Source organism: Camellia sinensis, chromosome 2 (assembly GCF_055761805.1).
Source record: "Camellia sinensis isolate YWXY chromosome 2, ASM5576180v1, whole genome shotgun sequence".
Lineage (NCBI taxonomy): Eukaryota > Viridiplantae > Streptophyta > Magnoliopsida > Ericales > Theaceae > Camellia > Camellia sinensis.
Window position 1 is genome coordinate 49,148,747 of NC_138962.1, and position 25,159 is coordinate 49,173,905.

Sequence of the window (25,159 nt, forward strand, 5' to 3'; positions counted from 1 at the left end):
TGCATAGAGTCTGTTTGGCCCATCCCCAGATCACTTAACAACAATTTGATCCACAAAAGTTCACACACACCTTGTGTTATAGCTCTAAACTCAGTTTTTGCACTCGATCTAGCCACCATATTCTATTTCTTACTCCTCCAAGTAACAAGATTGCTGCCCACAAAGATACATTATCCTAATGTAGATCTCCTATCAATTATTGACCCTGCCCAATAAGAATCTGTATGGGTTTCCATTATGAGGTGATCATGTTTGGAAAAGTAAAGGCCCTTTCTAGGAGAAGATTTCAAGTACTTCAGAATTCTCATAATAGCCTGTAAGTGAATTTGATGAGGAGCATGCATAAACTGGCTAACTATACTGACAACAATAGTAATATCAGGATGAGAGTGAGATAAGTAAATGAGCTTATTGATAACTTTCCCTATCAACAGCTGCTCCTCCTTCATCATCACCAAGTTTCTGATTAGGTTCCAGTGGGGTATCATAGGCCTTGCATCCAAGCATCCATGTTTCCTTCAAAAGGTCAAGAACATATTCCTTTGTGAGATGAAAATCCCATCATTGGAGCAAGCAACTTCGATTCCTAAAAAATACTTCAAGTTTCCCAAGTCTTTGATTTCAAACTCATTAGCTAAATATTTCTTCAATAAGGGTATTTCCTTACTATCATCGTCTGTAAGCACTGTGTCATCGACATAAACAATGAGAGCTGTAGTCTTAACTTAGAAAATATGAGGAAGAAGAACTCCTAACTTAGAAAATATGAGGAAGAAGAACTCCGAAAATATGAGGAAGAAGGAATATATTTCTGTTATATTCAAAACTTCTTATTTTACAAGACCAAATGACACTCCTTATATAGGAGATATTACAAACATCATTATAACCCATTATATGCCACTTACATATTATATATTACCACTATCTACCACTATCATATTCTATACATGCCACTATCTACCACCAACACCACTATCATATTCTATACATGCCACTATCTACCACCAACACCACTATCATATTCTATACATGCCACTATCTACCACCAACACCACTATCATATTATATGTATTAACACAAATTTCCAGCACTCCCCCTCAAGCTGGTTTGAAGATATCTTCCATAGCCAGCTTGCTAGTCAGCTTATCAAATTGCTTCTTGTGTAGTCCCTTCGTTAGCACATCAGCTAATTGTTCACCTGTTGGAAGGTAGATCATACAGATTATGCCAGCATTGATTTTCTCCTTGATGAAATGTTTATCCACTTCTATATGTTTTGTGCGATCATGTAGAACTGGATTATGAGCTATAGATATAGCTGCTTTGTTGTCACAATAGACCTTCATAGGTGTCGGGTGAGAAAGTTTTAATTCTTCAAGAATTCTTTTAATCCACATTACTTCACAGATTCCATGGGCAACAGCTCTGAACTCTGCTTCTGCACTACTTCTAGCTACCACATTCTGTTTTTTACTCCGCCATGTAACTAGGTTCCCACCTACAAAGGAGCAGTATCCGGATGTTGATCTCCTGTCTGTAACACTTCCTGCCCAGTCTGCATCTGTGTATACTTCAACTTGAAGATGTCCATGTTTCTTGAACAGTAAGCCTCTCCCTGGAGTTCCTTTCAAATATCTTAAGATCTTATAAACGGCCTCAAAGTGCTCTGCCCCTGGTGAGTGCATGAACTGACTTACCATGCTGACTGCAAAGGCAATATCAGGCCGCGTATGAGACAAGTAAATCAATTTCCCGACAAGTCGCTGATATTGTTCCCTCTCTTTGACTTCTTCAGCCTTAGCAGCTTGTAACTTCAAGTTAGGCTCGATCGGAGTCTCCACCATCTTACAACCAAGCATACCTGTTTCTCCAAGGAGATCAAAAACATATTTTCTCTGATTAACGAATATACCTTCCTTGGATCTTGCAAATTCCATTCCGAGGAAATACTTGAGAGCTCCCAGATCCTTAATGTGAAATTCTTTTGCGAGTTTCTCTTTGAGGGCTGCTAACTCTGCTTCATCATTACCAGTTAAAATGATGTCATCAACATAAACAATCAAAATTGCAATTTTACTGTTTTTTGAATGTTTATAAAATATTGTGTGATCTGCTTGACTCTGCGAGAAGCCACAACTGATAACTGCCTTCCCAAAGCGTTCAAACCACGCTCTTGGTGATTGTTTGAGTCCGTATAATGACTTGTTCAATCTGCATACTCTGTCGCTTCCAAGTCTCTGCTCAAATCCCGGCGGTAGGCTCATGAACACCTCCTCTTCAAGATCACCATTGAGAAATGCATTCTTAATGTCAAGTTGATGTAGAGGCCAATCTGAATTTACTGCAAGAGATAACAGTACTCTGATGGAATTTATTTTAGCAACAGGAGCAAACGTCTCCTGATAGTCGATCCCATAAGTTTGAGTGAAGCCTTTAGCCACCAGTCTCGCCTTGTATCTCTCAACGCTTCCATCTGCGTTACATTTTATCGTAAACACCCATTTACACCCAACTGTTTTCTTGTCTTTGGGTAGATCAACTATCTCCCAAGTACCACTTCTCCTTAAAGCATTCATCTCCTCCATGACTGCTAATTTCCAATTCGGATCATCCAATGCTTCCTGTATATTTCTTGGAACAAACAAGTGTGAAATCCTAGATGTGAAAGCTCTATGGTTTTTAGACAGTCTTTGATAGGAGAGGTAATTTGCAATAGGATGTTTAATGCAATTTCGGACACCTTTCCTAATTGCTATAGGAACATCAAGGTCGGAAATAGAAGGAATAGGATTACCTAAAATTTCGATGCCAGAACTCGGGTGGACATTCGGGTCATTAGGATGGACATTCAGGTCATTATTCTTCAGATGAAATCGCTTCCTAGTATAAACCTGAAGCTCAGGATTTAGATCATTTTGTAGTACTTCTCCCCCTAAACAAGAATCTTCTTGACTAGGCACCATAGAACTTGGTTCTCCTAAGTGATCATTATCAGACAGATGTGGTTTTTGTGTAGAATAAATGACATTGGGGAGCGGGATAGAAATATCCCAAAAACGGTTTTCTACTCCACTTGTCTCCCCCTGAAGAGAAGTGTTGGGGAAATAGGATTTTGTTTCCACAAATGACACATCCATACTCACATGAAATTTCTTGGTTTGAGGATCGAAACACTTATACCCCTTTTTGTTTGAGGAATAACCCAAAAAAACACATTTTATAGCACGGGGGTCAAGTTTTGAACGAAATTGACTAGGAACATGAACATAGGCAGTACATCCAAAAACTTTGGCGGGTAAATCAGAAAACAACCTCGTGTCAGGAAAAAAAGCTTTGAGACAATCGAAAGGTGTTTTGTATGTTAACACCTTTGTAGGCATCCTGTTTATCAAATAAGAGGCTGTTAAAATTGCTTCACCCCATAAATATTTAGGAACATGCATGTAAAACATTATAGCACGTGCAACTTCAAGTAGATGTTTATTTTTTCGTTCTGCAATGCCATTTTGTTGAGGGGTATCCCGACATGTAGATTTATGAAAAATTCCCTTTTTTTCCAAAAACTCACCCAACTGCTCATTGAAATATTCTGTTCCATTATCAGAATGTAAAATACCAATTTTGGTTTGAAATTGGTTTTCAATCATATTGTAAAAATTTGTGAATAAATTTTTCACGTCAGATTTTTTATTCATCAAATAAATCCAACATAAGCGGGTATGGTCATCAATAAATGTAACAAACCATCTTTTACCAGAAAGAGTAGTGATTTTAGAAGGGCCCCAAACATCACTATGAATCAAATAAAAAGGTTTGGAAGTCTGGTAAGGTTTTGGCAAATAAGTAGAGCGATGAAATTTTGCAAAAATGCAACTTTCACAATGAAAAGAAGAACAATCAATCCCTTGAAATAATTCTGGAAATAAATGTTTCAGATAAAGAAAACTAGGATGTCCTAGCCTATAGTGCCATAGCATTATTTTTTCTCGAACAGAGATTGAACTAGTACTATTAAAGCTCTGAGCTTTTTTATTACTAACAGGTACTTCATCAAAGTAGTAAAGACCTTCAAGCATCCTAGCACGCCCAATCATCATCCCCGAGTTCTGGTCCTGAAATTCACAATGGGATTCAAAAAATGTAACACGACAATTAGAATCCTTAGATAGTTTACTAACAGACAAAAGGTTACAGGCTAAGTTGGGGACGTGAAGAACAGCATTGAGATTAATTTTCTCAGTTAGTTTAATAAATCCTTTTCCTGCAATAGGTGAAAAACTACCATCGGCTATTCTGATTTTGTCATGACCAGAACAAGGGAAATAGGTATTAAATAAATGGGAAAAACTAGTCATGTGATCGGAGGCACCGGAATCTATGATCCACGGAGAGAAGTTTAGGCAAGAGAAGGCTTTAGGATTTCTACCTGTTTGTGCCAACAAAACACTAGGAGTACCGGATGAGGAGTTGGATTTTATCAGCTTTAAGAGTTGATCAATCTGCTCTTTGTTGAAGGGACCTGAATCGGCTTCATTAGCAGTAGGAAAGCCACGATTCTTCTCTCCTTGTTTGCTGCTTTTCCAGTTGACAGGTTTGCCATGGATCTTCCAACACGTTTCGCGTGTATGGCGAGGCTTGTTGCAAAAATCACACCAGACCCGTGGCTTATCATCAAACCTGCGCTGGTAATTTGCAGCCTTGTTGGCCGCAGCATCGCTAATTAAAGCAGAAATTTCAATTGATTCACCAGTACCTTTTTTCTTAAGCATGACGCTCCTTCGGCTCTCTTCCCTTCTGACTTCGGCAAATACTTCGCCAATGGATGGGAGAGGAGGTCTGCCAATAATTCTTCCTCGCACTTCATCGAACTCAATGTTGAGGCCGGCAAGAAACTTGTAAATACGGCTGTCTTCCACAGTTTTCTTGTGGTGGTTGCAGTCGTCAACCGATTTCCATTCGTATGTGTTGAAGATGTCAAGATCCTGCCACAACCTTTTCAACGAATTGAAATATTTGGTGACGGAATCATCTCCTTGACGAATCTCTCCCAACTTCAAAGTTAATTCGAAAACTTGAGATTGATTTCCTAGGTCAGAATACATCTGACTAACATTATCCCACAATTCTTGTGCAGTAGGATAGCACATGTAATTAGAGCTTATATCCTCCTCCATAGAATTGACCAACCATGTCATAACCATGGAGTTTTCAGCGTCCCAACTGTCGAACAGCGGATCATTAACAGCAGGAGCCTTCTTGTCACCAGTGATGTAACCGATCTTTCCTTGCCCACGGATATACATCCGGACAGATTGTGACCAGCGGAGAAAATTATCACCATTTAGGCGGATGGTGGTGATTTGGACAGAGTGAGAGTTGGACGTTTTCACCGGAATGGCAGCGGCAGGGGTTGAAGTGGTTTCGGACGTGACTTCCGACATGGCTATGACGGTTTTAGGGCTGCTGCGTTTTTTGTTGCTCTGATACCAACTTAGAAAATATGAGGAAGAAGAACTCCTAACTTAGAAAATATGAGGAAGAAGAACTCCGAAAATATGAGGAAGAAGGAATATATTTCTGTTATATTCAAAACTTCTTATTTTACAAGACCAAATGACACTCCTTATATAGGAGATATTACAAACATCATTATAACCCATTATATGCCACTTACATATTATATATTACCACTATCTACCACTATCATATTCTATACATGCCACTATCTACCACCAACACCACTATCATATTCTATACATGCCACTATCTACCACCAACACCACTATCATATTCTATACATGCCACTATCTACCACCAACACCACTATCATATTATATGTATTAACACAAATTTCCAGCATCTTATTACGCGAGAAATGTTTCACAAACAAAGTGTGATATGTCTGACTCTGTTTGAAACTATATTTAAGCATAGCCTAAGTGAATCTCTCAAATCAAGCCCTTGGAGACTGTTTGAGACCATATAACGACTTTCGAAGCCTGCATATTTTACCCTCTGTCTGATGATCCTTAAAATCAGGAGAAATGTTCATATATACCTCTTCTTCTAGATCACCATGTAAGAAAGCATTCTTTACATCAAATTGATTAAGTGACCAATCTAAATTAGCTGCTAGAGAGAAGTATTCTGATTAAATTCATCTTTGCCATTGGTGCAAAAGTCTTTTAATAGTCTACTCCATAACTTTGAGTGACGCCTTTCGTCACAAGTTGAACCTTGTAACGCTCAATAGAACCATCTGTTTTGTGCTTCACAACATATACCCATTTGCATCCCACCAATCGTTTTTCTTTAGGTAACTCAGTTAATTTTTAAGTGCCATTCTTACAAAGTGCTTTCATTTTCTCAATTATAGCAAGTTTCTATTTAGAGGTAGCAAGAGCATCCTGAAAATAGTTAGGAATACTAACAAAGGAAATGTTTGACATAAAGGCTCTATAAGAGGAAGAGAAATGAGAGTAGGATACAAAGTTTGAGATAGGATGTTGAGTACAAGATCTCACACCATTTCTCTTGACAATAGGAATATCAAAATCAGTAGTGTCAGGAATAGTAATATCAGTGGACTCAAGAGAAACAAGAGGTTCGAAGTTACCTGGACTCTTATCAGAAGCAGGAGATGGTAGTGGGTGAGCAGAAGTGGTTTCTTCTATCCAAGTAACTTTCTGTCTGTCTTTGTCCCTAACATAAACTTGTCTTTCCTTGTCCTTGGTGGCATTGGATTTTGTAGTCCCACTAATAGGTGGTGCAAGAACAATTGGCTCCACCATAGGAGCAACAGGGACAACATAAATCTCTTCACACCAAGGCTACCCTTGAAGGGATGGCTGCCCTTGGTGTTTAGGAACTGGATGGAATATTGAGCAAGTTTGTTCGGTTGATCCAAGAAATAGAGACCATTTTCTGCACTACCATTGTCCTCCTCATGACAAGGTCTTAAAAAAGACAATGATTAGGAAAAAATGTCATACTACAGTTCAAATCATTAGTAATACGACTCAAGGATAGAAGATTAACAGAAAAATTGAGAATGTGGAGCACTAAAGACAAAGGTAAGGTAGGGGTGACATGAATTAAACCTTTCCTAAAGGTAGAAGAAACAGTACTATCTGCAATTCTAACTTTGTCTTGACCTGAAAAGGGTTTATATGCTGAGAAAAGCTCAAAAGACCTAGATATATTATTTGGGGCACCAGAATCAATAATCTATGGCAAAAACTTATGAGAAAGAAAAGCACTAGGAGAAGAGACTAAGTTACCTGAGCGGGTAAACGATGAAGAAGATGCACTGGAAATAGAAGACTGACTGGCCAACAAGCGACACAGAACATCCTCAAGTTCAGGAGAAGTCATGCTAGATAAACTATCAGAAGTTGGACCAACTGAAGTGGAAGTAGAATCAAGGGTGTCAATGTACTAGATTGATGGGCTTGTGGATTAGAGCCACGTCCTCTAGACTGGCCTAATCAACCATCTCTAGTACCAGACCGATCACCTCGGCTCCTTGATGGAGCCTCATGGAACTTCCAACACGTCTCACGAGTATGCCGCGGCTTGCGGCAGTAATCACAAAACACAGTATCTTTCCCTAAAGGATGGGAAAGAGGTAGTGACAAACTAGTTCCATCTCGAGAAGGAATAAAAAGTAATGCTAAACAGTTTCTAGTAGCTAGTGGTCTATGTTACACGAACTTGGGTGTGGGTATCGGGTGCGGGTGCGGGTGCGGGTGTGGGGGTCGGACACTTCAAAACTAAAAATTAAGAATACGTGGATATGGATCCAAATGTTGATATGGATACAGGGATACGTTAAATAGTTATTTTTAAAATATATTTATTATATAAAGATGAGTTAAATAGTTATTTTTTAAATATATTGATTATATGAAGATGAGTTAAAAAAAGTTGACCCAACAATTTTTTTTATAAATAGGATCAAACATATAGATAAGTCATAGAATAACCCATGTTATTGTTGAATAGAGTTTGTAAATAGGCCTAAATATTTTATTTATTTATTTGGATCCAACCCGCTAGGGTTTATTATGATACAAACTAGCCAATAGGTCCAAATTTTTGCTTAATTTTTTTGGGTCCAGCCCATTATAGTTTATAATATTAATTATTATGATACAAACCAGTGTCCAAACTTTCTATTTATGTATTTGGGTCTAGGCCATTAGGATTTATAATATTAACTAGCCAATAGGCTCAAGCTTTTTATTTATTTATTTGGTCCAACCCTTATTTATTTATTTGATTCAGCCCATCAGGGTTTGATACAAACAGTAGCAGTAGCAGTAGTAGTAGCTTTGACCCAAACAAGTAGATCGAAAGACACAGTAGCAGCACGATGGAGTTTGTCCTTCTCTTCGCTTCTCTCTCACACGCACAGCAACACGATGGAGTCTGTCTCTTCTCTTCTCTCACACTCGCACAGCACGAAAGAGAGAGATATCAAAGGAGAGAAGGAGATCGTGATAAAGAGAAAAGGAGATCAAGACAGAGAAGAAGATCGAAAGACACGATCAAGATCTTGAACCTATACATCAATGTAAGTATCTCAACCTTCTTCCTTTTTGATTAGCCGTGTCTGAGAGAGAAGAGGCGAATCCGACATAGATCCCACCCATACCCAATGTTTTGAAAACCAGACCGGTGAGCGAACCAAAAAGGGATCGGGTGAACGGGTCATCGGTTCAGTCGTCAGGCCGAAGCTGTCGAACCGTGACGTCATAATTATATCATAAATATATTAAAAATGTAAGTGTAAAAATGCAAAAAAATAATTAAATTCAACAAAATAATAGAATTTTCAAATATCACTCACAATGAAATTGTAATTTGCAATAATAATACAATAATAATAATGAAAGTAATAAAAGTATTATACTAAAAGCAATTAATATTACCAATTTGTCAAATAAAAACACTGACATAGTCAAATAAAAACACTATAGTCAAACCCGGTTGGTTCATAATAACCCAGTTAGGGTCGTCGGTTTTGCCGGTTCAACTGGTGGTCCATCCGGTTCTTGCATTTTACACCGGTTTATATCCTAGTATGGGTTTAGAGGTTTTTTCGGACCGGAACAAAGCTCGGTTACCGGTTCAACCGGCTGGGCCAGTCCAATCTGGGTTTGTAAACATTGCCCACACCTGTCTCATGTCGTGTCATGTCGACACAGGTACTTCACCCCAAAGTGCCGAGTCCGTGAAACATAGCTAGTGGTAACATAGCAGAACAACGACTCTCTTCATTTTGTACATACGCAAAGGCCTTTTGAAGAGATGGAAGAACATCTATGCCAATGACACGACTCCGGACTGGATTAAACTCCACATTAAGGCATTCTAGAAACTTAAAGACCCTCTCCTATGTAAGAAATTTATGGTAACCAACTGAGTCAACTGTACAGACAAGCTTGTAATCCGAGAGATGATCTAGGCGTTTCCAACCATTAGTTAGAGAGGTGTAATACTAAAAAACTGTCTGCTCCCGCTATACTGAGCGCTCAATAGACAGGCGCAACTCAAAAAACTGAGAAAAATTCCCTTTTCGAGCATATGTAACAGCTACTGCTTCCCAAATATCCTGAGTAGAGTCCATGGATAAGTAGCCTTCACCAATCTTAGGAACCATGAAATGAATGAGCCATTCCATGATTAAAGAGTTGGTAATCTCCCATTGGTCAGAGTCAAGATCCGTAATACCTGGTACTTGAACTCACCCATTAACATATCTCATCTTCTCCTTACTCTTCAGAAAAAGTGTCAGACACTGAGATCATGAAAGGTAATTCTGACCATTAAACAGAGCAGTGGTGATTTTGAGGCTAGGGTAGGAGTGGCAACGGGGCGGGACGGGGCCGGGGATCACACTCCCCGTCCTCGATCCCCGATGGTGAACATGGCCCCGTCCCCGGCCCCGATCCCTGACGGGGAACCTTTCCCTCTCCCTACCCCCGCCCTCGATCGGGGATCCGATTTCCCCGACCCCGAAAATTCCCCGCCTAAATTTGTTTCAACATTAACAACATCACACATACATTTTCAACCACATACACAGAAAGATCAAGAAGGCATCATCAACACAGAATCATTAACAACAGAATAAATAAAAAATAAATAAATAATTTGACAAAAAGATCTGAGAGCATCATCAACACAGAGGAGATCAACTGAGTATGTTGCGTGCATCATCAACACAGATCTGAGAGCACGGCGGAGAGAGAGAGAAACTAGATCTAGTGGAGTTCATGGAGGAGGACGATCGGTGGCAATGGGCGATCTGAGAGCAGCATCGGCGTCGCGATGGGTGGCTGTGGCTGTGGCTGTGACTGTGACTGCGTCGCGACAGTGGCGATGGACGACGGAAGGACTCCTCTGGCGTCGCGGACAGTGATGATTGACGTCACGAACTCCACCAAATCTAGTTTGGTTACAGTGATGATCGATGATCGACGTGATGATCGGCATCGAGAGAGAGTAGAGGAAAGAGAGAGAGAGAAAGAGACAGAACTGGAGAGGATGAGATGAGGGTTTGGTCTGGTTAGGTTACTATGTGTGTGTATATATATCTAGGGGTAAATTCGAGGACAAACCGGGCCGGGGAACGGGAACGGGGACGGGGCCGGGCCGGGTACGAGGCTGGGACACTTATCCCCGTCCCTGGCCCGAATCTGTTCGGGGATTGATTTTTAAATATCATCCCCGTCTCGTCGGGGGTTTTTTTTGGAAAAAACCCGCACAATTCGGGGTCGGGGGGTCGGTTTCCCGTCGGGCCGGTTTCAAATTGCCATCCCTAGGCTAGGGGTCAGGTTCTCAGATGTAGTAGTCATAACTGGCCTGAGGCTCTCCCCTTTAGATGGGTGAGAAGTAGTGGTGGATTCACTAGTTAAGTCAGCCATAAGAACTCTACAATTTCAACCCAAAAAACCTTGCACGAATCACAAGAATGGAAAGAGGAATGGAATGAGCTGGAACAAGCAAAATCACATACAAACCATTATGGGAGCATAAGAATTAGATTAATGGGTCATCTATGGACCCAAAAAATAAATTAAATACGGGAAAACGAACCTTCAATCAAAACAAGTGTTGAACTGTATTCAAGAAAGTAGAGGGAAAGAAACTTGGGACAACAGAAGATGGACAGCCCTCAAACACTCATCTACAGAAGCTTCGACTGAAGTCAAAACAGTTCTACGGGACCTTGGCTAGTTCCGATAGAGACTCAAGAACCAGCGGTGGAGGATGGGTAGTGATAGGTGATGGTTGGTTGTTGGCAGCGGCTGTGTGGGTGACGGTTTTTAAGGTTTTGACTCTGATACCATGTAATTTAAGAGAATATAAAGCTTGGGTAATGATTATGATATCATCACCTTTTATATTAATCAATAAACTTTTACAGATGGAAGCCCTAAGGCACTGATTAAAGAATCACCTTTTATATTGATTGATTGATTAATTACAATCAATCAATCACAATCTAATCTAAATAAGGAAATATTCTAATATTTTTTATTTGAATTATTTTAACGGAGAACTATGTTGAAGTTGCTCTTCTTGTTGATGTTTAGCTTTGAGTTGGGTTCAATTATGTTAGAATTTTAACAATTTGTTAATGAACATTTTCATTCCCCACTAATCATAATTTACCGATCACAATTGCTATTTTAGGTAGATTTTCATACTGTGAAATGTCTTATAACCTAAGTAGTATAGACACGGACATGCGACATGATGGACACACTGACATGTCGATTTTCAAAAACTATAGGACACGACATGCTTGAGATACATTAAAATTTTATATTTATACATGTTTAATATATATATATATATATATGTGAATAATTTATAAAGAGATTCATCACATAGAACGTGTTCCGAGGGTTTAACGGCAAAATGTCCATGAAGTGTTGGTAAACTGTTCAATATTATGAATTTGATTTTCTAATTAAAACACATCAAAGAAGTGTCGGACACACTTTTAGAAATGCCCGAAGATTGTTGGTGTCCAACATGGGCGCCGGACACACCACGCTTCCTTCATAGAACTGTCTGTGCTTCTTAGCTTATAGCAATAGCATTATGAGAAATGTCTTACATCAATCAGTATCATGTTCTGAAGTGAAGTGGAAACTTCATGTGCCTACAGAATCCAATTTCATATTTTGAGCAAACTGGATGGTTAGGTTGTAGGCCTAGAATTGTATGTATTCTTACTCTCACCCTTCTTTGCTCTTTAATAATTTTCTGTTTAAAAATTAGAATTCAAAGCCTTCAGACATGAAACTTTTCAATTGAAGTTGCATGGTTTCTGTGGATCATATAGCATTGCACATGATTATAATCAGTAAGCATTGAAATCTGAGACACGTTGAGTCGCTAATGTACTTTGGTAAATGTAGACCTGTTTGAGTATTTAATTTCCATTGATCGCCAAATTTTGACATCAAGGTGGTAATAGAGTAAAACCTGATTTTTCTGCAGACCAAATTCAAATTGTACATGGTCAAAAGTGGAGGTTCTGAAGTTGGCAGCTGGAGTTGAATCAAATACACTTCATCCAATTGGGAAAGCAATTGTGGAAGCTGCTCGGGCTGCAAACTGTTGGAATGTAACAGTATGTTCTCTAGCTTGACCCTTGTTCTCTTTTCAGCAAGGTTATCTCCCAATTATCCATTTGTCAATTTTGTAGTCTACAAAGGAACACACTGAATGTTGATTCCATTGAATTGTGAAAATATTTTGACCACTAGAGAGTCCAGACATGTTAAACAGAGCAAGGAAAAAGGACCAGAACTCCCAGGCCAATGCACAATAAATAAGATGGTCCACTTGTCATCTTTCTTAAATAAACAACTCCAATTCATATGAATTTTCCTTCTTCAAATCAAATTATTAATTGTAAGAATCTTTCCGTGTGCTAAATCCAAACAAAAAAGGCCACCTTGGATGGGGTTTTAGTCCCTCAAATGGCCATCCAAGGAAAGGTAACATTCCCCCAGCCCAACAGAACACCATAATAATAAGCCTTTACCACAAGCTTCCCAAACTTTGATGCCATCCAGAACTGCTGGAAATTGTGTTCATGCATATAATATGATAGTGGTGTTGGTGGTAGATAGTGGCATGTATAGAATATGATAGTGGTGTTGGTGGTAGATAGTGGTATGTATAGAATATGATAGTGGTGTTGGTTGTAGATAGTGGCATGTATAGAATATGATAGTGGTGTTGGTGGTAGATAGTGGCATGTATATAATATGATAGTGGTAGATAGTGGTAATATATAATATGTAAGTGGCATATAATGGGTTATGATGATGTTTGTAATATCTCCTATATAAGGAGTGTCATTTGGTCTTGTAAGATAAGAAGTTTTGAATATAACAGAAATATATTCCTTCTTCCTCATATTTTCGGAGTTCTTCTTCATATTTTCGGAGTTCTTCTTCTTCATATTTTCTAAGTTGGTATCAAAGCAACAAAAAACACAGCAGCCCTAAAACCGTCATAGCCATGTCGGAAGTCACGTCCGGAACCACTTCAACCCCTGCCGCTGCCATTCCGGTGAAAACGTCCAACTCTCACTCTGTCCAAATCACCACCATCCGCCTAAATGGTGATAATTTTCTCCGCTGGTCACAATCTGTCCGGATGTATATCCGTGGGCAAGGAAAGATCGGTTACATCACTGGTGACAAGAAGGCTCCTGCTGTTAATGATCCGCTGTTCGACAATTGGGACGCTGAAAACTCCATGGTTATGACATGGTTGGTCAATTCCATGGAGGAGGATATAAGCTCTAATTACATGTGCTATACTACTGCACAAGAATTGTGGGATAATGTTAGTCAGATGTATTCTGACCTAGGAAATCAATCTCAAGTTTTCGAATTAACTTTGAAGTTGGGAGAGATTCGTCAAGGAGATGATTCCGTCACCAAATATTTCAATTCGTTGAAAAGGTTGTGGCAGGATCTTGACATCTTCAACACATACGAATGGAAATCGGTTGACGACTGTAACCACCACAAGAAAACTGTGGAAGACAGCCGTATTTACAAGTTTCTTGCCGGCCTCAACATTGAGTTCGATGAAGTGCGAGGAAGAATTATTGGCAGACCTCCTCTCCCATCCATTGGCGAAGTATTTGCCGAAGTCAGAAGGGAAGAGAGCCGAAGGAGCGTCATGCTTAAGAAAAAAGGTAATGGTGAATCAATTGAAATTTCTGCTTTAATTAGCGATGCTGCGGCCAACAAGGCTGCAAATTACCAGCGCAGGTTTGATGATAAGCCACGGGTCTGGTGTGATTTTTGCAACAAGCCTCGCCATACACGCGAAACGTGTTGGAAGATTCATGGCAAACCTGTCAACTGGAAAAGCAGCAAACAAGGAGAGAAGAATCGTGGCTTTCCTGCCGCTAATGAAGCCGATTCAGGTCCCTTCAACAAAGAGCAGATTGATCAACTCTTAAAGCTGATAAAATCCAACTCCTCAACCGGTACTCCTAGTGTTTTGTTGGCACAAACAGGTAGAAATCCTAAAGCCTTCTCTTGCCTAAACTTCTCTCCGTGGATCATAGATTCCGGTGCCTCCGATCACATGACTAGTTTTTCCCATTTATTTAGTACCTATTTCCCTTGTTCTGGTCATGACAAAATCAGAATAGCCGATGGTAGTTTTTCACCTATTGCAGGAAAAGGATTTATTAAACTAACTGAGAAAATTAATCTCAATGCTGTTCTTCACGTCCCCAACTTAGCCTGTAACCTTTTGTCTGTCAGTAAACTATCTAAGGATTCTAATTGTCGTGTTACATTTTTTGAATCCCATTGTGAATTTCAGGACCAGAACTCGGGGATGATGATTGGGCGTGCTAGGATGCTTGAAGGTCTTTACTACTTTGATGAAGTACCTGTTAGTAATAAAAAAGCTCAGAGCTTTAATAGTACCAGTTCAATCTCTGTTCGAGAAAAAATAATGCTATGGCACTATAGGCTAGGACATCCTAGTTTTCTTTATCTGAAACATTTATTTCCAGAATTATTTAAAGGGATTGATTGTTCTTCTTTTCATTGTGAAAGTTGCATTTTTGCAAAATTTCATCGCTCTACTTATTTGCCAAAACCTTACCAGGCTTCAAAACCTTTTTATTTGATTCATAGTGATGTTTGGGGCCCTTCTAAAATCACTACTCTTTCTGGTAAAAGATGGTTTGTTACATTTATTGATGACCATACCCGCTTATGTTGGATTTATTTGATGAATAAAAAATCTGACGTGAAAAATTTATTCACAAATTTTTACAATATGATTGAAAACCAATTTCAAACCAAAATTGGTATTTTACATTCTGATAATGGAACAGAATATTTCAATGAGCAGTTGGGTGAGTTTTTGAAAAAAAAGGGGATTTTTCATCAATCTACATGTCGGGATACCCCTCAACAAAATGGCATTGCAGAACGAAAAAATAAACATCTACTTGAAGTAGCACGTGCTATAATGTTTTACATGCATGTTCCTAAATATTTATGGGGTGAAGCAATTTTAACAGTCTCTTATTTGATAAACAGGATGCCTACAAAGGTGTTAACATACAAAACACCTTTTGATTGTCTCAAAACTTTTTTTCCTGACACGAGGTTGTTTTCTGATTTACCCGCCAAAGTTTTTGGATGTACTGCCTATGTTCATGTTCCCAGTCAATTTCGTTCAAAACTTGACCCCCGTGCTATAAAATGTGTTTTTTTGGGTTATTCCTCAAACAAAAAGGGGTATAAGTGCTTCGATCCTCAAAACAAGAAATTTCATGTGAGTATGGATGTGTCATTTGTGGAAACAAAATCCTATTTCCCCAACACTTCTCTTCAGGGGGAGACAAGTGGAGTAGAAGACCGTTTTTGGGATATTTCTATCCCGCTCCCCAATGTCATTTATCCTACACAAAAACCACATCTGTCTGATAATGATCACTTAGGAGAACCAAGTTCTATGGTGCCTAGTCAAGAAGATTCTTGTTTAGGGGGAGAAGTACTACAAAATGATCTAAATCCTGAGCTTCAGGTTTATACTAGGAAGCGATTTCATCTGAGGAATAATGACCCGAACGTCCATCCTAATGACCCGAATGTCCACCCGAGTTCTGGCATCGAAATTTTAGGTAATCCTATTCCTTCTATTTCCGACCTTGATGTACCTATAGCAATTAGGAAAGGTGTCCGAAATTGCATTAAACATCCTATTGCAAATTACCTCTCCTATCAAAGACTGTCTAAAAACCATAGAGCTTTCACATCTAGGATTTCACACTTGTTTGTTCCAAGGAATATACAGGAAGCATTGGATGATCCGAATTGGAAATTAGCAGTCATGGAGGAGATGAATGCTTTAAGGAGAAGTGGTACTTGGGAGATAGTTGATCTACCCAAAGACAAGAAAACAGTTGGGTGTAAATGGGTGTTTACGATAAAATGTAACGCAGATGGAAGCGTTGAGAGATACAAGGCGAGACTGGTAGCTAAAGGCTTCACTCAAACTTATGGGATTGACTATCAGGAGACGTTTGCTCCTGTTGCTAAAATAAATTCCATCAGAGTACTGTTATCTCTTGCAGTAAATTCAGATTGGCCTCTACATCAACTTGACATTAAAAATGCATTTCTCAATGGTGATCTTGAAGAGGAGGTGTTCATGAGCCTACCGCCGGGATTTGAGCAGAGACTTGGAAGTGACAGAGTATGCAGATTGAACAAGTCATTATACGGACTCAAACAATCACCAAGAGCGTGGTTTGAACGCTTTGGGAAGGCAGTTATCAGTTGTGGCTTCTCGCAGAGTCAAGCAGATCACACAATATTTTATAAACATTCAAAAAACAGTAAAATTGCAATTTTGATTGTTTATGTTGATGACATCATTTTAACTGGTAATGATGAAGCAGAGTTAGCAGCCCTCAAAGAGAAACTCGCAAAAGAATTTCACATTAAGGATCTGGGAGCCCTCAAGTATTTCCTCGGAATGGAATTTGCAAGATCCAAGGAAGGTATATTCGTTAATCAGAGAAAATATGTTCTTGATCTCCTTGGAGAAACAGGTATGCTTGGTTGTAAGATGGCGGAGACTCCGATCGAGCCTAACTTGAAGTTACAAGCTGCTAAGGCTGAAGAAGTCAAAGAGAGAGAACAATATCAGCGACTTGTAGGGAAATTGATTTACTTGTCTCATACACGGCCTGATATTGCCTTTGCAGTCAGCATGGTAAGTCAGTTCATGCACTCACCAGGGGCAGAGCACTTTGAGGCCGTTTATAAGATCTTAAGATATTTGAAAGGAACTCCAGGGAGAGGCTTACTGTTCAAGAAACATGGACATCTTCAAGTTGAAGTATACACAGATGCAGACTGGGCAGGAAGTGTTACAGACAGGAGATCAACATCCGGATACTGCTCCTTTGTAGGTGGGAACCTAGTTACATGGCGGAGTAAAAAACAGAATGTGGTAGCTAGAAGTAGTGCAGAAGCAGAGTTCAGAGCTGTTGCCCATGGAATCTGTGAAGTAATGTGGATTAAAAGAATTCTTGAAGAATTAAAGCTTTCTCACCCGACACCTATGAAGGTCTATTGTGACAACAAAGCAGCTATATCTATAGCTCATAATCCAGTTCTACATGATCGCACAAAACATATAGAAGTGGATAAACATTTCATCAAGGAGAAAATCAATGCTGGCATAATCTGTATGACCTACCTTCCAACAGGTGAACAATTAGCTGATGTGCTAACGAAGGGACTACACAAGAAGCAATTTGATAAGCTGACTAGCAAGCTGGCTATGGAAGATATCTTCAAACCAGCTTGAGGGGGAGTGCTGGAAATTGTGTTCATGCATATAATATGATAGTGGTGTTGGTGGTAGATAGTGGCATGTATAGAATATGATAGTGGTGTTGGTGGTAGATAGTGGTATGTATAGAATATGATAGTGGTGTTGGTTGTAGATAGTGGCATGTATAGAATATGATAGTGGTGTTGGTGGTAGATAGTGGCATGTATATAATATGATAGTGGTAGATAGTGGTAATATATAATATGTAAGTGGCATATAATGGGTTATGATGATGTTTGTAATATCTCCTATATAAGGAGTGTCATTTGGTCTTGTAAGATAAGAAGTTTTGAATATAACAGAAATATATTCCTTCTTCCTCATATTTTCGGAGTTCTTCTTCATATTTTCGGAGTTCTTCTTCTTCATATTTTCTAAGTAGAACATACTATCTTCCCCTTGGCCGGGAACCAACATCTGATAAAGCATCTCAAGAAGCCTCGACCCGTCTTCCACATCTCAGTCATTCAACTCCCTATGAAATGAGATGTCCAAAAAAACATGTTCTCCTGATTTTCTGAAAAAATCACTAATTGCAGTCCCCCAATCAACCACAATCCTGGAAAGGGCCGGAAAACCTATCCTTCCCATGCCAAAGATGATGCCAAAAATGGATGGTCTTCAAGCCACAACTCTAGCCTTTGAGCCACATATACCCCGTACGCCCCACATGATGGTCATATGGTTTTTTGGTGCCCCATGATTGTGTCATTACCCCTAATTGGGTCTCTAGGCCCTATTCCTGACTTAGAATGGCGTGTGAGCATTAGTTACCTTTTAGAGATAGCTCAGGAGATAAGAGATTATAGTACAGGGACTCTCAACTGACCTAAGGGTAGCGTTCGAGCGGGATAGACAACGTGCTCAAACAGAGATTCACCTGCCCAGGTGTCACAGGTTGCCTTGCAAGGCTAACTCCGTGATGTTTCGCTCGCGGTGGTGTGGCATTTGAGTGCTCAAGAGTGGCCGTTGGAAGTGCCCCAACGTGGCCTAACATTGGCCCCAAGCAGCCCAAGGCATGTAGGCCACTAATAGCCAGCAAACGGCAAAGCCGCAGCCCATGCTAGTAGCCAACCAGCGCTGCCAGCAGCAGCAACCACTGCTGCCAGCAGGCAGCAACAGCAGCATGCAGTGCAGAATTTTGGCACGTTGGTTAGGCATCCAAATGAAGGAGTTTCGAGTTGAAATTTTTACTAGAAATAGGTCTTGGGGGAAATGTTTTCCCGACCAAGTTTCGTGATTTTTCTCAATTTGTGGAATTTATGAAAAATCATTATGACTCCTCGGACATATTGATGTTTCCTCCTACCAGAAGCCAAATTCCTTAACAAGCATATACAAGGGGGCAAGGTGTGCTACCTACCTACCTACCTCCCCGCCCAAACTGGGCTTCAAGTGAGCAACCTTGGGGCAACTCAAGGGCGGGCTTTAGGCATCCAGAGGGGTGCCTAGAGTCTCAATGTGGGTTTGGGAGCCCCATGGACGGTGCAATAATGTAAGCACTGCGCGTGTCCTCCCAAGGGAGAGGTTCACTACGTTGCTTCCATTATGCCAAGCAATATGGCATCTTTGGGACTCGTTTTGGACCGAATGGGCTATCAAGGCACCACTAAAGGCCTCGTGTGCTAACTCAAGTGCTTGGTTTGGGTTCAACCTTGCACGAGGGGATCCCGTGGCTTAAGCTAAGTGGTTGGACGGCAACACCGCATATGTGGGCTATCGAATGAAGGCACCAAGCTATACATTGACTAAGTCCATTGAGGGACTACATAATGCTACAAGCAAGCTATGGATTGAGATGTTGCCTTACTCATGCTACACGTTGGTGCAACGCTAAGGTGCGCAATGGCCTTAGGCGGAATCTAACACACATGTTGGCACGAGAACTACGCCGTGGGCAAGAGATTGACCCTTGGTGGCTTGTGAGCCTTGCATGACCAAGTGGCCATCCAATATGCATCTATTGAGGCATGCTTGACCCTACAACTCTTCGAGATGTTTTTAAAGACCCAATGTGCAATGTTGGCTTGTCGGCTAAGTCGAGGGCCTTCGTTAACACATTGTTGTGTGGCTAGGCACCTTGGTGACATAAACCTAAGTTGGGCGAGCACCTTGCTTGGGGTAAGCTTGGCGCTATGAAGCGACTTATGCCGTGCTTAGTGCACTTGAGGCGTTAGGCTTACTTGTGGCATCCAGGTGAAGACGGAGCTCCTTGTGAAGTTGTTTTGCTTGACAAAGTATTGGGCCCTAATGTTCAAACGGGTGAGATCATTAACACTCGATTTGTCAACAAGTTTATGGCGGGCTTAAACTTGGTGGAGTTTGAGCACCACACGGGCGAAAAATTGATCCGCTACGCCTCTAAAGGAGTCGGCCTGTGACACTAGGCAAAAGGGATCATATTGAATGCATCTAAGTAGAGTTAGCAGACTAGGAAGTGCTTTAGTTTTTGTCCCCCAACTCCTTGACTCAAAGCTAAGGCATCACGTATGTTAACCTCAACATGAAGGGAGCATGTGGAGATATCTGAGTGATTCACGTGACCTCACCAAGCTGACATGTGGATCTCAAGTTCATGAAGATCTTGTGGCATCCATAGGAGGTTTGAACATGTGTAACCACAGCTAACAAACAGCTTCGAGCAAATATGTCAGACAAGCAAATACTCTCCAAAATTGGACCACCAGACTTTTTATGTTTTCAAAAACTATGTCAGCCAAAATATCTGGTTGAAGAGTAGCATTGCATGTTTTAGTATGCCCACAACTACATTTATATATTGTTTTGCTCATCTCCTCTGCTTCCCCAGTTAATTGTTGTCATAGTGAGATGATGAACGCGCAACACAAAAATTTCTATTTTCATTTTACTGTGTTTCCATAATACATTCGGTTGTAGCATTGCATCTTTGAAGAAAAAAGAAAGTCATTGCAGTGTCTTTCAGTCATCATCATTTTGTGGCAATGAGATCATGGATGTCTGACTATGAAGGGAATTGAATTTGCAGGTGGTAGATGGATCATTCATGGAGGAGCCTGGGTCTGGTGCTGTAGCAACTATTGAGAATAAAAAGGTGTCTGTCGGGACAGTGGATTGGGTTCGAAGGTATGTAAGTCATTGATTTCCTCATTTTAGCTGGCATGGCAGTTTTACTTGGGAATACTTTACTGTGCATTGGGAATTTCTTTTGATGGAGGAAAATGTTCTTTGTTTTGTGATTTCTTTTGAGCATAAATTACTTTCCTGTGAATGAAGAAGCAACAATTTATTTTTTAAAATAACGTATAGAGTTCGTTTTATTTAGATCCACTGTCATTATATTCTTATTTTCAACCCTGCAGGCATGGAGTTGGTCAGTATTTATCTCAAGAAGTGGAGGAACTTAAGAATCAATCAGTTGTCTATGTGGGAGTAGATGGTACTCTAGCGGGTCTTATTTATGTTGAGGATCAAATCAGAGAAGATGCTAGACATGTTGTTGAATCCTTGCATAAGCAAGGTGTCAGCCTATATATGCTTTCTGGGGACAAAAGGAGTACTGCTGAATATGTTGCATCTAAAGTTGGAATTCCAAGGGAAAAGGTAAGAATTTTATTTTTTCATTCGTTCCTATTTAGGCCACTTCTTTATGAGTAAACACCTGAATCTCAGGGTTGAGGAAATCTGACCTTTATAAATATAATTGTTAAATTCAAGAGCAGAGTGGGACTTAGAGACCCTACTATGAAGACAGTGTTTATGAGTTCTGTATTAGATAAAGGAAGAAAAATTAGAATGAAACACAGTGAGACCAGCTAAGGTAGAAACTACTGCTGAAGATGGGAAAGAGCCAGCTTATATAACCTCAAATTGCTTAATTTGAAGGATCATGGTTTTTAGTTGAAAATAAAATTCTTCTTTTCCTTCACTGTTAAATTATTGTGGAATTTCATTGTTTGTTTACTTTCTCAATACATGAGAGAATCATGGGCTGTAATTATTTATTTAATACTCCACATTTTTGGCTTACCATTACTCCATTAGGAGCCCTCAATAGTGGCTTCTGGTTGGAGTGTCTATTCTGGGATTTCTCAATCTTTCTCCATGATGGATGTATCCTATATTAGGTACAGAAGTTAGCACAACTTTTTGTGTTTGGTTCAACTCTGAATAACTGAGTTGGTAATTTGATCAACCATATGCTCTACAATTAACTCCATTTGGTGGAAGTAGTATGTGTCTGAGTATGTGAGAGCTTAAGCTTCTAGAACAATAGCATAAGGCATGCTTGAATGCTTTGTAGTATGAATGACATGTCAGAATATTAGAATATTTGCATAAAAAAGATGCTGGGGATTGCAGGTACTATCTGGAGTCAAACCAGATGAAAAGACAAAGTTCATAAGACAACTTCAAAAGGATCAGAACATAGTGGCTATGGTTGGTGATGGAATCAATGATGCTGCTGCATTAGCTTCTGCACATGTAGGAGTTGCCATGGGTGGAGGCGTTGGAGCTGCTAGTGAGGTGTCTTCTATCGTGTTGATGGGCAACAGGCTGTCCCAGGTATATACTTCGTCATTTCCAACTTCGTAGCCTTGTTGAGATGTGTCACTTTTTCATTCTTTATCACTTGTTTTATTTGTCAGATTAGTGTGGAATCGAATTGCTTGGATTTTGTCTGCTGATTTCCAATCAGATTTTTGGGAATAGTGCCAATTGATTCTGGATTCTCATGCATAAGATTCAGAGCAAAATTAAACACCCACCCAAATAGCTGACAAATTCGACATGTATATGCAATGTGGCAATTTATCAAACTTGTCTTTACCCAAGAAATGCTAGGAAGCATCAGATGACAAGACTTGTTTTGTTAATTCTGTTTTAAGGAGTTTCTGCCAGTGAGTTGATTTTGTTTAGCATCAAGTTTGATTTGATTGACTTTAGGTTGTTGATTTGATTAGCTTATGGTAGGACAGATTTGATGACTAAATTGAAAATTTATTAGTTTTGTTTGTGTCTGTATTTTGTCTGAACTGCATACTCGGGTCATTTTTGCAAGTCTAGCCTTCATATCATGAATGGCCATACATTTCCTATGATATAGAACTTTATAAGTTCAGCACACATTAGTCAAGAATGGGTTAGGGTTAACCATAAGTGCGTTTACCAATGCTTGGTAAATTAGTAGATATGGGTAGGGCTGTTCAAATAACCAAACCACGCAAAAAAACCAAACCAAACCGACCGATCCAAAGGTTTCACAGGCAGTTTCGAATCCTCCACAGTCAGAATCGAGTTGGAATCAACAAATCCGTGACTTGAATGGTCGAGTCACGGGTGTTGCAGTGGAGAATCCGTCTAACCCAAACCGAACCGACAATTATACATGGTGCTGAGGTTGCCATGTATTGATGCATTGATTGCATCTTATATTTCCAAAAAGCTGAGTCCTATCTCTGAGCTTTTATCTTCCCAAAGACTCCAAGCATTTATCTCTTCCATCCCTCATACTTTTACACGTATTTTTTTATTTTTATTTTTTTGGTAAACTATTTTTACACGTATTTGACTCATTGATTACATCTATCTTTTCAAAAATCTGAGTCTTTTATCTTCCCAAGACTCTAAGCCATATCACCTGCATTCTTCATACTTTCACATTATCTCTCTCACCCTTTAATCTCCCTCACATACTCTCATACTCCCACCTTCTCACCCTCTATTACAGAAGCCCATACTCTCACCCTCTCATCTTCCTCACAGAAGCCCCTTTTCCTTTTAATCTCTCTCTGACGATGGTGTTCTGATTTGAGACGATGACAAAGGTGCCAAGATTCGAAAGACTAACGATGGTACTGAGATTTGAAAGACTAACGATGGTGCTCAGATTTGTGATGAGAGCGGTGATGGTGTATATGGTGATGAACCAGTTCTGCTCTTGTATCTCCCTCTTCATCTATCTCATCATTTTATCACTGATTCACTCCTAAAATTCACCCTTGTTTTTTTTTAAATCACTTTTTGATGAGATGTAATTAGACACTAACCCAAATGAGATGATTTTTGAAATTGCATTTTTGTGAGATATTTGATATAGGTTTGTTACCTCTGTATTTGTTTTCTGTTTTTTTGGCTGAGTATGATGCACATGCTTGCTACACGGTTTCACTCGATCCGACTGGCAAACCGAGAAATCCGATTTGTGCAGTTTCGAACAACATAACGGTCGGAACCGGATGGGTTTTCTTTCAAGCTGATCTGGTCAGGTCAAGTGTCGAATGGATGGTAAAACCGATCTGACTTGACCCGTGTACAGGCCTAGATATGGGTTTGGGTAGAAAAGTAGGGTCAAATACTGTTGCTTATCAATGTATATGCTTTGTTGTATTACTGCTTCAGCATTCTTCATCTTGTTATGACGATTTGATTACAGTATGATATTTTTAATGTAAATCACCTCCATGCAGTTGCTTGACGCCCTGGAGCTTAGTAGATTAACTATGAAGACTGTGAAGCAAAATCTCTGGTGGGCCTTTGCATATAACATGGTAATTTCCAAGTTCTTTTGCAATTTTACAAACTTATGTAGTGTTTTAGGTTTAGGACTGTGTCTTCGGTTGATTCTCATTCTTGATAAAAAAAAGACGACATAGAATTATTGAACAAATGCTAAAGCTTTTTTCAGTCTTGATTCCGTAGACTAATACTGTTTGAATTGATTTTGCCAAACTTGGTTACAGAGTCACTGGCAGACTCAAAGGGTCCAAACTCTTAAAACACTAATTGCTCTTGATAATACTGTGTCTACTTTGTTGTGGATTCTTTCTAAGACGAGAGAGAGACCTCTCCAAAATAATTTAATAAATAAAATCTGCAGTTTATCATCCAAGTAGTTAATTGGTTGATTGTGGCATGGGTTCCCTTGATAATGTGGTACGACTTTACTGTATTTTTTGCTTGAAATTTTACAATTCCTTTCCCACAGTAGCATGAACTCTTGACTAGGTGCCTCAAATTGAAATTCTGTTTTCAGTACCTTGTTCCTTGAATTTTACTTTTATCTCACTTTTTAAGCCATTCACATTGCAAACTGGGAGCCACATGTTTATGGGTTTTACCATAAAAAGTTTGGCATCGTTGGGCCTTGAGAACCCTTTTTGGCCATTCTATTTTTTATTTTTTTATGTTTTTTTGGGGTTTTTTTTTTTATAATATATATCTATTTTAAACCTTTTTACAGATAGACACACAA

At 39.6% G+C, this 25,159-nt stretch overlaps 1 protein-coding gene across 1 annotated transcript in view; it reads left to right on the plus strand.

The window, feature by feature from the left end:
• The window catches only part of PAA1 (P-type ATP-ase 1), a 41,983-nt gene that overhangs the window by 15,756 nt on the left and 1,068 nt on the right, over nucleotides 1-25,159 (plus strand). Inside the window, exons 12-16 of the mRNA XM_082914314.1 lie at nucleotides 12,523-12,655; nucleotides 20,933-21,030; nucleotides 21,267-21,507; nucleotides 22,267-22,470; nucleotides 24,375-24,455. Coding sequence (XP_082770440.1) covers nucleotides 12,523-12,655; nucleotides 20,933-21,030; nucleotides 21,267-21,507; nucleotides 22,267-22,470; nucleotides 24,375-24,455 — 757 coding nt within the window. The remainder of the gene's footprint in view (nucleotides 1-12,522; nucleotides 12,656-20,932; nucleotides 21,031-21,266; nucleotides 21,508-22,266; nucleotides 22,471-24,374; nucleotides 24,456-25,159) is intronic.